General features: G+C 37.9%; 1 protein-coding gene across 1 annotated transcript; it reads left to right on the forward strand.

The window, feature by feature from the left end:
• Positions 1-375: 375 nt before the first annotated feature.
• Positions 376-12,847, forward strand: LOC132738284 (thrombospondin-2-like). The gene is made up of 8 exons (XM_060725756.1): positions 376-395; positions 7,245-7,327; positions 7,900-7,965; positions 8,449-8,578; positions 9,436-9,558; positions 9,986-10,156; positions 10,374-10,544; positions 10,722-12,847. Exons 3-8 carry the CDS (start codon positions 7,963-7,965, stop codon positions 11,117-11,119), a joined length of 996 nt encoding a protein of 331 aa, XP_060581739.1. The 5' UTR covers positions 376-395; positions 7,245-7,327; positions 7,900-7,962; the 3' UTR covers positions 11,120-12,847.
• Positions 12,848-13,286: the final 439 nt, after the last annotated feature.

The following is a 13,286-nucleotide window of genomic DNA, read 5'->3' on the forward strand; positions in this document are numbered from 1 at the left end:
TAAAGAGAAAATGATGCTACACTGTAGAGTTCTTCTTAATGATTTTACAATTTTATTGATAATAAAATGATATCTGTATCTTTATTACTTTGATTACTTATCATTCATGAAATCGTGAATTAACGATAATTTCCATTAACTGTAAGTTTTATAAAGATTTACTTGATCATTACTCAAGTTTGGATAAATAAATCGGGTTTAGTTTTTAAGAAAAAACTTTATTCCCAATGTCAATAATAAATAGTGTCATGACTACGCCATGAAAACATCAAGATGAATCAAGGTTTGAATTTATTATTATATTTATGTATATTTTGTTACAATAAGTTACTCCACTCTTTTGTATTTTCAGTCTCTACATTGTTTCTCAACTTTATCTACAATCAGCTGTACAGGTAAGTTAGAACATTCATTAGTTTCCTTAATGTTTCACGTAAATTAAAGATCCTGTATGTTTTGTATTTGAATTGCATACTACTCTTCATTGAACTATATATGTATGTAATTATGCAAATTTGTCAAATTTTAAACATGGAAAATAAATTATGTAAAATATGTTTTGCAAATATTTGTACATATTTAAAGGTAATCATTAGAATATATGCATTCATTCTTATTGGAAAAATTGACTTAGAATTTATAGAAAACTAAATTCTAATTACCTCCCTTTATTTACATGAAATATTAAAATTCTGTAATAGCTTTATAAATAATGTTTTTTGAAACTTACAATATCGATAAATCTTAATTTGAGCATCATAATTTGTATATAAAACCATAAAAATAATGTGTTACAGGATCTTTTACGATTCATTTTAAAAGCATTAAACTTGAAATAAGTTGTGTTGTGTGGAAATGTGTTCCTTGTCATATCTTCTCATACTTAATCACGCGATCACTTTAAGATATGATGTATGTCAAGAAAATAATAACATTAATGTTTAAAGCAGCGCGCTTCTAGATTCATGATTATTTTCATGAACATTTTGAAAAATGTATTATAATGTGATGGCCGTGAAGTACGCCGGCTAACGGGCTAGCAGTCCAGCGGGCTAGCCGTGTGAACTGAGCGGAATAGCAGTCTAGCGGGATAACAGTGTGAACTGGGTGGGATAGCAGTCTAGCGCTTAACAGTGTGAACTGGCCGGACTAGCAGTCTAGCGGGCTAACAGTGTGAAGTGGGCGGGCTAACAGTGTAGCGGTCTAGCAGTGTGAACTGGGCCGGCTGGCGGGCCAGCGGATAAACTTTAAAACTTGACGGATTGAACAATGAAAACGTCATGATACATTACCTGGCAGTGTGAAGATGGGCGGGCTAACAGTGTAGCGGGCTAGCAGTGTGAACTGGGCGGCCGGCGGGCCAGCGGGATAAACTTTAATACTTAATTGAATCAACATTAAAACGTTATATGATACATTACCTGGCAGTGTGAATTGGGCGGGCTAACAGTGTAGCGGGCTAGCAGTGTGAACTGGCCGGCTGGCAGGCCAGCGGGATAACTTTTAAATACTTAATTGAATCAACATTAAAACTTGATGATACATTACCTGGCAGTGTGAACTGGGCGAGCTAACACTGTAGCGGGCTAGCAGTGTGAACTGGGCGGGCTGGCAGGCCAGCGGGCTAAACTTTAATACTTAATTGAATCAACATTAAAACGTTATGATACATTACCTGGCAGTGTGAAGTGGCGGGCTAACAGTGTAGCGGGCTAGCAGAGTGAACTGGGTGGGCTGGGGCCAGCGGGCTAAACTTTAATACTTAATTAAAATTCAACATTAAAACGTTATGATACATTACCTAGCAGTGTGAAGTTGGCGGGCTAACAGTGTAGCGGGATAGCAGTGTGAACTGGGCGGGCTGGAGGGCCAGCGGGCTAAACTCAAAAACTTAACTGATTGAACATGAAAACGTTATGATACATTACCTGGCAGTGTGAAGTGGGCGGGCTTAACAGTGTAGCGGGTTGGCAGTGTGAACTGGGCGGGCTGGCGGACTGGCAGGCCAGTGGGCTAAACTCTAAAACTTAAGGACTCAACATGAAAACGTCATGATACATTACCTGGCAGTGTGAAGTGGGCGGGCTAACAGTGTAGCGGCTAGCAGTGTGAACTGTGCGGGCTGGCGGGCCAGCGGGGTTAAACTCTAAAAACTTAACTGATTGAACATGAAAACGTTATGATACATTACCTGGCAGTGTGAAATGGTCGGGCTAACAGTGTAGCAGGCTAACAGTGTGAACTAGGCAGGCTGGCGGGCCAGCGGGCTAAACTCTAAAACTTAACTAATTGATCATTAAAACGTTATGATATAATATATCCTAGCAGTGTGAAGTGTGCAGGCTAACAGTGTAGCGGGTTAGCAGTGTGAACTGGGCGGGCTGGCGGGCCAGCGGGCTAAACTCTAAAACTTAACTGATAAAACATGAAAACTTTATAATATATATCCAAGCAGTGTGAAGTGGGCGGGCTAACAGTTGTAGCGGGCTAACAGTGTTTGTTTGTTTGTTTGTTTGTTTGTTTGGGGTTTTACGTCACATCGACACAGTATAGGTCATATCCGACGTTCCAGCTTTACTGGTGGAGGAAGAAACCTCAGGTGCCCTTCCGTGCATTATTTCAGGCACGGGCTAACAGTGTGAACTGGGCGGGCTGGCGGGCCAGCGGGCTTAACTCTAAAACTTAACTTATTGAACATGAAAAAAAGTTATGATACATTACCTAGCTGTGTGAAGTGGGCGGGCTAACAGTGTAGCGGACTAGCGGTGTGAACTGGGCGGGCTGGCGGGGCAAGTTGGCTAAACTTTAATGCTTAATTGAATCAACATTAAAACGTTATGATACATTACCTAGCAGTGTGAAGTGGGCGGGCTAACAGTGTAGCAGGCTGGCAGTGTGAACTGGGCGGGCTGGCGGGCCAGCGGGCTAAACTTTAATACTTAATTGAATCAACATTAAAACGTTATGATACATTACCTAGCAGTGTGAAGTGGGCGGGGCTAACCGTGTAGCGGTAAAGCATTGTGAACTGGGCGGGCTGGCGGGCCAGCAGGTTAAACTCAAAAACTTAACTGATTGAACATGAAAACGTTATGATACATTACCTGGCAGTGTGAAGTGTGCGGGCTAATAGTGTAGCGGTTTGGCAGTGTGAACTGGGCGGGCTGGCGGGATGGCAGGCCAGCGGGCTTAACTCTAAAACTTAACGGACTCAACATGAAAACGTCATGATACATTACCTGGCAGTGTGAAATGGCCGGGCTAACAGTGTAGCGGGATAGCATTGTGAACTGGGCGGGCTGGCGGGCCAGCGGGTTAAACTCTAAAACTTAACTGATTGAGCATGAAAACGTTATGATACATTACCTGGCAGTGTGAAATGGCCGGGCTAACAGTGTATCGGGCAAACAGTGTGAACTAGGCGGGCTGGCGGGCCAGCGGGCTAAACTCTAAAACTTAATTAATTGAACATTAAAACGTTATGATATATATCCTAGCAGTGTGAAGTGTGCCGGCTAACAGTGTAGCGGGCTAGCAGTGTGAACTGGGCGGGCTGGCGGCCAGCGGGCTAAACTCTAAAACTTAACTGATTAAACATGAAAACGTTATAATAAATATCCAAGCAGTGTGAAGTGGGCGGGCTAACAGTGTAGCGGGCTAACAGTGTGAACTGGGCGGGCTGGCGGGCCAGCGGGCTAAACTCTAAAACTTAACTTATTGAACATTAAAACGTTATGATACATTACCTAGCTGTGTGAAGTGGGCGGACTAACAGTGTAGCGGGCTAGCAGTGTGAACTGGGCGGTCTGGCGGGCTAAACTCTAAAACTTAACGGATTCAACATGAAAACGTTATGATATATATCCGAGCAGTGTGAAGTGGGCGGGCTACAGTGTAGCGGGCTAGCAGCGTGAACTGAGCGTGCTGGCGGGCCAGCGGGCTAAACTCTAAAACTTAACTGATTAAACATGAAAACGTTATAATAAATATCCTAGCAGTGTGAAGTGGACGGGCTACAGTGTAGCGGGCTAGCAGTGTGAACTGGGCGGGCTGGCGGGCCAGCGGGCTAAACTTTAATACTTCTTTAAATAAACATTAAAACCTTATGATACATTTCGTAGCAATGTGAACTCGGCGGGCTAACAATGCTTATTTCATATGGTATACACGATCCTTGACAATTGTCACTAAATGTTTTTAAAATCCGTATTGATATTCAAGGGATGCATGATATACAGGAAAAAAAACACGACAATCTTAACTGAAACAAAACAAAAACACTGCAACATAAGATTTTAGTAGTAGGGCAATCAAATGTAGAACCTCATGTAGTGAAGCAGAAGATGCACAGGTACATACATGGCTGTATATTTCGTACAATGACAGAAGCTGGTCCATAAATATAAGGACATCTAGGAATCTGGCGATTTATTTAGGAGCGGATCTGTGGTCTGGTATATAATCCAGGGGTCTTGAGTTCGACCCCCGCTCCTCCCAAACATTACCAAAAGTCTTTCGGATGGGACTTTAAAGCGATATCCCGTGTATCGGTGTTTTACACCTGACACATAAAAGATCCAGGTATGCTTCTGAAATGGGCCATCTTCTGTACTTCCTGCACTATCTTCACAAATCTAATTACGAAAAATCACAAAGCGACGGCATAACGATACAGACAGATGTACCATCAGAGTTTCCTCATTATATGGGGATTTTATGTGGAATCGGCTGGGCTTGAAGTATAACAGTTGTGGTTTCAGTACTTCATGGAGCAATTGCTGTGATAAATTATAGATTTATTTTGCGAGTAAATACAAGTCGCTATTGTATCGATCAATACAAATCGTAAGCAAAAGTTTCTAAAATGTGATAAGATATATTGAATTATAACTCAATCAAAGATTAAGCCAATGAGCCTTCCACTGATATATTAATTTGAAAAATCAGACGAAAATTCTCAGGACATGCGCAGCGGCCAGTAATAAAATATTAGCTAATTGTACATTTCTGACAGAAATGTAATGTTTGTTAATAATTAAGGTGTTAAAGTTGACGAGCAAAGCCAGCCACACAAATAACCTCTCTCATATTTTTACTCTTTATTTAATAACGAGTAATCAGCGGTTTAATGTCAGGTCTGGGAGGTGCACTCAGGAGCTAGGGTGACTAGAGGTGTCTGTTATTTCAGTCGGAAGCCAGGCTTGCCTGGCTGTGTCGGTGATTTGGTGATTTCACCCGCGAGCTAGGAACGTTTTGTCGGGATGTTCGATCCAGTAGATATTTAGATGGATGGAGACACGCAGGAAAAAGATTGCGGCATGAAGACCGTCACAACAGTTCCATGCTGATGGCGAATGTAACGTTATATACTGACCCCATAGAATAATGATCCCCAGTCATTATTTTACATAGAAGTCATAACATGTTATAGATCAAATCGGGGGAGGGGGTCATTATTTTATGAGATGTCAGTATTGTCAAGAGTCATTATTCTATATAAAATAATTACAGGGGAGGTCATTATTCTATGGGGTCAGTTCACACTGCTATCCCGCTACACTGTTAACCCGCCAACTTCACACTGCTAGGAAATGTTTCATAACGTTTTCATGTTGATTCAATTAAGTATTAACGTTTAGCCCGCTGGCGCGCCAGCCCGCTCAGTTCCCACTGCTATCCCGCTACACTGTTAGCCCCCCACTTCACACTGCAAGGAAATGTTTCATAAGGTTTTAATGTTGATTCAATTAAGCATTAAAGTTATCGCGCTGGCTCGCCAGCCCGCCCAATTCACACTGCTAGCCCGCTACACTGTTAGCACGCCAACTTCACACTGCAAGGTAATGTATCATGACGTTTTCATGTTGAATCCGTTAAGTTTTAGAGTTTAACCCGCTGGCCCGCCAGCCCGCCCTATTCACACTGCTAGCCCGCTACACTGTTAGCCCGCCCACTTCAAACTGCTAGGTAATGTATCATAACGTTTTAATGTTCAATTAGTTAAGTTTTAGAGTTTAGCCCGCTGGCCCGCCAGCCCGCCCAGTTCACACTGTTTTCCCGCTACACTGTAAGCCCGCCCACTTCACACTGCTAGAAAATGTATCATATAGTTTTAATGTTGATTCAATTAAGTATTAAAGTTTAGCCCGCTGGCCCACCAGCCCGCCCTATTCACACTGCTATCCCGCTACACTGTTAGCCCGCAATTCACACTGCTAGCAAATGTTTTATAAGGATTTAATGATGATTCAGTTAAGCATTAAAGTTAAGCCCGCTTGCCCGCCAGCCCGCCCAGTTCACACTATTAGCCCGCTACACTGTTAGCCCGCCCACTTCACATTGCTACGAAATGTATCATAAGGTTTTAATTTTGATTCAATTAAGTATTAAAGTTTAGCCCGCTGGCCCGCCTACCCGCCAAGTTCACACTGTTAGCCCGCTACACTGTTAGCCCGCCCACTTCACACTGCTAGGAAATGTTTCATAACGTTTTAATGATGATTCAATTTAGCATTAAAGTTTATCCCGCTGGCCCGCCAGCCCGCCAAGTTCACACTATTAGCCCGTTACGCTGAAAGCCCGCCCACTTCACACTGCTAGGAAATGAATCATAAGGTTTTAATTTTGATTCAATTAAGTATTAAAGTTAAGCCCGCTGGCCCGCCAGCCCGCCAAGTTCACACTGCTAGCCCGTTACACTGTTAGCCCGCCCACTTCACATTGCCAGGTAATGTATCATGACGTTTTCATGTTGAATCCGTTAAGTTTAAGAGTTTAGACCGCTAGACTGCTAGTCCACACAGTTCACACTGTTATCCCGCTAGACTGCTAGCCCGCCCAGTTCACACTGCTTGTCTGCTAGACTGCTATCCCGCTCATTTCACACTAAAAGCCCGCTAGACTGGTAGCCCGTTAGCCCGCGTACTTCACGGCCATTATAATGTGTTACATTTTTAAATAAGGTATAGGAAGCAGTTTACACATTATCACTGGCACTTACAAACGACGTTAACCAAAAACGTGGTCTGAAATGGATAAATAGCGTTCACTGCTTTTGTAACGCAGTATAAATAAAGTTGAAAATACTGAAAAATCAGTCATTAATCGCAAATATTAATGTATTTTTTTCTTATATTTCTGTACATTTGTCTCAAGTTTTATTTTATTGAAATATTTTGTCTTATTTTGAGGCACGTGGCTTTAAGCATTCAGCTCTAATTATGCTATTTTCAATCACGTTTCAGCGTCTCTCTCTTGTTTCAAATGTTCCGGTGCAAACAGCTTAAGTGAATGTAGTAAATCCATTGCAATATGTTCAGAGGGACAGGTAAAAAACAATTACATATCAGAATGGTGAAGAAGCACAATTCAAGGTCTTATTTGATTTTGTGAAAAAAAAGATAATGTAAAATTCGATGTGGTTTGCAAAAATGCTTTCAACTTTTAGGATTAAATGCAGATTTTTGAAACAATTAGAAATTTACTGACAAAGCAGTCTGATAATGAATAAATGATGTCCCTTTAAGTGCAGCATTTAATTTATTCCATAAAAATGTGAAATACATTTATATGTATAAAGTGTATTACTAAAAAATAATGGTGAAAATGGCGAAATGTGTAATAATATCTTGAAAAGAAATATCTTTACATACTTTACTTTCTTCAAAATATTGAAAAATGGTATCTTAAAAAAAGAACAAGCAACTTCTTTATGTTTTGATAATATTGCAGTCAATTTTAGAATAACCAACCAAGCCTGATCGAACACGTCGACATAATCCTTTGTTTGCTTCTTAGGAGGGTATTATATCGAAATTATATTAAATTAGCTCTGATAACTATCTTATTGAAATGTATAAAACTCTTGTCAGACATTATTTCTATTTATTTTGCCCAAAGGTGTGCTATAAAAAGCGGGAATATACAACACAAATTCGGTTAAGCCTAGGGTGTATTGACAAAATGGTAATATATATTTTTATGTTCATTATCTGTTTTCTTGCATTTATGTCGTGTTAACATGTAACTATCAGTGACAAAGTATTTTTAAAATAAGGCTAGTTTGAAAACCAAAGCAACACTATAAATTGATATCAATAATAATAATTCAAGTTCCGGTATGAAAATGTCAAAATAAGGAATGTTTTTATAAATTAATTTAACATTACACATTAACTTAGAAAAATCAGTAAAGTTACATTTTTGCCTGGACAGTAAAGTAACGACAAGCTTATCGAAGAAGAAATTTAAAACCAATGTATTAAGTCACTCGAAATTCGAAAATGGCTTTACTGATGTTGCAATTTTTCATTATCCCTTATGTACAGACTAAATCGAACCAAGTCTGCAATGTTAATGTTATTTTGATGTTCATGCTTCTGAGAAATCATCCTTTTCCAGACTTCCTGTGGAGACATTTGCCGCATTGATATATATTTCATATTTCAGCGTTGTGGTGAATATGCTCAAATTCAAAATACATCGGAGGTTAGCAAAATGAACGTTGAACAAACTAGCTATTGTCAAGAGTGTTGCTCAACAGATAAATGCAACAATGGACTATGTATTTATCCCTCAAGTAAGAGCTGACACAAACTAAAACTATATAAATGTTATTGTTGCTTAACATTAGATGAAAAAAAGAAAATAATGTTTAAGACAAAACAAATAATGCAGTTAAGGGGAGCGGTGGCCTAGTGGTCAATGTTTCTGCCTCTCAACCCAGAGATGATGGGTTCGAGCCTTCCTCGGGTCACGACCATGTTTCTTCATGCCAGTACTGGTTGGTTCGAAGAAGCGGACTAGATAGTGATTAATATTAGTTGCAAGAACTTGTTACGCAATCGCGCTTAAATAAATATGTTTAATCCATATAATGTACTCGCTTTTTTAAGTCTATATCAATAAAAAATACATCATGTATAAATGATGGCAAATGTGTATTTTGTGGTATTAAATAAAATCAATACTGTGTCAATAGTGTGCAATCAAATGTAATTAGTCAATCACATTGACTTTTTCAGAAGTATCATTTTGTGTCTTACAATTAACTTTGCACTTTTTGATATAAATACGGTGAAAAGAATCCATTATCTCTGGAACACAATATAGTCTTTGTCACCAAATTTGAACATTTCATTTTTTTATAAAATATACTAGTAAAATAATTTGAATTAATGCCTTATTAACCCTAACGTCAATAGCTCGAGGCATGTGTTTCATTTCTTTAAAGTTAGTTCTATAGTTAAAATGTTAAAATTATATTTTATTCCCGTTGACTTGTGTTATAACCTGACGTCACGTCCATTTCAAAATGGCTACGCTAATGCTGACGTCATTTGCGGTTTGTCTCACAATAAGCGTGACATCTTCTTGGTAGTACATTGTATATTGTTATATACATTACTAAGAGTATTATTGGACTTTTTTTCGCAGACACCATGTGCAAGGATGATAAATCAACTGATTGTGCGAAATTGAATTCCATGTTTAGTATTTGTAAAGTAACAACACAAGCAAAGAAAATTTGTCCAAGATATTGCAATCTTTGTAATTTAGGTATGTCTGACTTGAGTTCTTATCATTAATTAAATCGCATTAAAATTTACATAGATCGTGTTAAAGATTATGTTTCAACATAAGCTGAGAAGGAGATCAATAAATGCTGTGAAAGTATTTACGAAAACATACTCATAATTTACGACAGGTGAGAAATATTTTTATTTATATTTAAAACAGCTGACAATTTTTTGCAAATTAACACTGGCACCCATAAGAGCCAAAAAAGGTTGTGGAATTAAAAACGGAATCAAAACTAATTTAAGTTTTATTTCAAACATTAATTGCTAACCGAATTAGATTAAATGAAATCCACTACTTTGTACGAGAATGTATAAATTCTTATAAAACAATAGTATAATCTGAAGATAAATATATAAATAAATACATTACACGCTCTAAATGAAAGCATTTTTCCAAATTGCAGTTGATGGACATTGGTCCCCGTGGTCACCATGGTCATCCTGTGATGTCACTTGTGGAATAGGTTCAGAGGTTCGTCATCGCACATGCACTAATCCAGCGCCACAAAATGGAGGCCTTCATTGTCAAGGAAGGGGAAGCCAAAACAAATTTTGTCATCTTCAAAAATGTCCTGGTAAGTTACGCTAGCGCAACCATTTATAAAATTAATATTTCAAGTCAGGAGTGCCATGAGGCGCCAAAAGGAATAGTCCTAAGTTTAGTCTTAAAATTGTACTTAAAACTTCTTGAAACGCAGTTTTATCGCAGTTTTGCCATTACAGCTATAATCAGTCCTAAGATGTTTATGAAACGCACCCAAGTATTGTTAAAAGGCATGCCTTTATCTTTAGTTCATGGTGGCTGGAGTCCATGGGAAAGATGGGGAACATGTTCCGCGACATGTGGTATCGGGATACGCCGTCGGGTACGGTCCTGCACTAACCCACGTCCATTGCGATTCGGAGACCATTGTTTCGGAGACAGGCACGAAGCAGAGCTGTGTGAAAGAATATCCTGCACAAGTAAGATCAAAATATAGCATTTACTTGTTACTGAAACACTTTTATTTCTTTTCGTTTCGTTAACAGTCCTTTTGCAAGAATATTACATAGAGCATTTCCAATTTTAAAAGAGGACATAATTTAGCTGTAAGGAAAAACGTGTGCGAAGTACCGAATAAAGTAATAATATTTTTACAGGAAATGTTGCGTTTAACGCATACACAACAAAAAGCAATGGTCATTACAAGCAAGGAAGAGTGCTAATTTTTCCGGAAGTTTCTCTTAATGACGGAAACGGGTATGACCCTATTACCGGAATATTTAAAGCTCCTATTGCTGGAGTATATCAGTTCTCAGCACATATTTGTCATCAAGCCGGACAGTCTATGGTCGTTGCAATTATGAAAGGAACAAAACAGATAACAGCTACCACGGGATATGAAAACAAAGCTTCAAGCTGTAATTCAGTCAATGTTATTTCTCGGGTTATGGAAAATGAAAAGGTGTTTGTAACGGCACAATGGACACACAGTTATTTGTTCACCAATGAACACCGGTGGACGTCTTTCAGTGGGTTCCTCATGTATCAGTTGTGAAAACACATGTTGCAAAGGTTGTTTTAGAAATGCCGCAGATTGTTTGATAATGTTTGAAATTTGTATTGTTTTTGTTTGTTTATAGTTTACTAGATTTTATCATTTTGACTAAAATTGACCATCATTCGAACTCAATACCAGGTTCAAAGTTGTTTGAGACCAAATATTGTGCAAGCAAATACTATACACTTTTTCAAACTTTTATTACCCGGCCTTTAAAAAGGAGCTTATTAACAAACAATATACCCAATCCTCTTTTAATTTTTACTTAAAAAATGGACGCAAATTTCACATTTTTCGCCACAAAACTTCTCCTGCTTATAATACATTTGCATGACTATGTAATTATATAACACGTCGTCTGCCCACATATCTCAATAAGGGAGCTAGAAATACAATGTAGAGGCATGATTTTGCAATAACAATTGATGTCGCACATTTTCTAAAGTTTGTTTGTGTCTTACGCTTAGTCAGAAATTATGTGAAATAAGTTAACCAAGAAAGCTGCCTTGTTGGATCGGCATGGATTAAATGTAAATATATGTAAACTAAAAATCAAGGAAAACAAACATTTATTTCAGTTTTCTATTGACATTCTGCAATGATTTTATTTAATTCAAACGCTATAACTGTTCGACCTCCTTCTGAATATTTGAACAAATTTAGCATATCGAAGGCAGTGCTCAAACCGCCATTTACAGGTCAAAAGAACTGATTCGAATATAAAACTAAATTTTTGTTTTAAGGTCATTTCATGGAGATTTACAACTGAACTGTTGCATCGTTGAATACTTGTAGGTTATTTTTGACTTTTATTTGCAGCCTAATTTAATTAAAAGAAAAGGAAGTAAAATTCGAAAATAAATCTTTAAATAATAGTACATATGTGAACGTTCCCAAAAATATACTATATATTTTATAAAATGTCGTACAGTAATGATAATTTACATTTCTAAGTTACGTCAAGATAAAGTCGTAGCAATATGATATAAAATGTTCTTACAATGTTTTGTTTTCTGATAAAAAAAAAATAACAGTTTACCTAATAGAACCAAAGGTAATTTTCTCTGCAAACTTCTTTTTTCTACATATTTATATGTACACACATCTAATAAAGACAATAAAGACATATTTATAATCAACTTGTTTACATTTAACACCCATTCCTGAAATATGTCGTTTTAAGCATTTAAAACTACGTTATTCATATATTTAGCTTCTTTCATATATATGTGCACAAACCCTTTATCTAACCAGAACAAAAACTATTCACATTATTAAAAATCACAAAATCATTGTTTATTAAGAATCCTTGCAAGGAATTATTAATGTTGTAACATCGAAGCTTTGCCTTTTTGCGTAAAAATCTGGAATCCAATTGATCCCTCGTAAGCATAAATCACAACAAAACCACAAGAGAATTGCAGACCCTGCCTGATTGAGTCTGTACATAAGGGATAATTAATACGTGAAACATAACTCACGCAACAAGCACCGACATGTGCCGTACTCAATTCTCAACATATAATAATGCAGGCATCAATGACCCCGAAGGACCAGAAAAATATAGCAACACTGAAGTGAAGTACGGGAATAAGTAAAGCATAATGTATGACTGATGTTAAACCCTTTTAAAAATCTGGAAACGAAAGCATTAAAATTGCACACTCGGCTTGATTGAGTCTGAAGGATAATGAATAAGTGCAACATCCCTCGCACCCGCTTGAGATGTACTCAATAAGCGGTTCTCAATTCTCAACACTTAATAAAGCTAACATAAATGATCCCGAAGGACCAGAAAAATATAACAACACTGAAGTGAAGTACGTAGCAACCCTTTACAGCTGCGACACGGTACTTGACACATGCTCTTGTGTAGTATTAAAAACTGAAAATAAACTGATCCCTCAAAAGTATTAATCACAAAAAATTTACCTGAAAATTGCAGACTCGGTTTGCAGCCTGTAGTGTTTTAAAGCTAACGCTATGATTTCCTCTTTTGGTTGCATTTTACGTATCCAAGTGGAAGAGTTTGTGACTGTTTTAAAAATGTTTTATGTTCGTCTGTTGTCCGCCTCTTTTAAGCCCTGGTATGTGATTTTTGTTGGTCTGCCTCCATCCAAGGCATCGGTGCCTGTGTTTGTTATAATCATTTGGCTTCATATTT

The sequence above is a fragment of the Ruditapes philippinarum genome, unplaced genomic scaffold, assembly GCF_026571515.1.
Source record: "Ruditapes philippinarum isolate M1 unplaced genomic scaffold, ASM2657151v2 ctg4995_1_1_1_1, whole genome shotgun sequence".
NCBI classification, from domain to species: domain Eukaryota; kingdom Metazoa; phylum Mollusca; class Bivalvia; order Venerida; family Veneridae; genus Ruditapes; species Ruditapes philippinarum.

What these genes read in the sequence shown, in the direction of transcription:
- LOC132738284 (XM_060725756.1), top strand. An exon ending in ACTATGTATTTATCCCTCAA is followed by an intron (nt 8,579 to 9,435) that starts GTAAGAGCTGAC and finishes TTTTTTTCGCAG; the next exon opens with ACACCATGTGCAAGGATGAT. An exon ending in TGAAAGAATATCCTGCACAA is followed by an intron (nt 10,545 to 10,721) that starts GTAAGATCAAAA and finishes ATATTTTTACAG; the next exon opens with GAAATGTTGCGTTTAACGCA.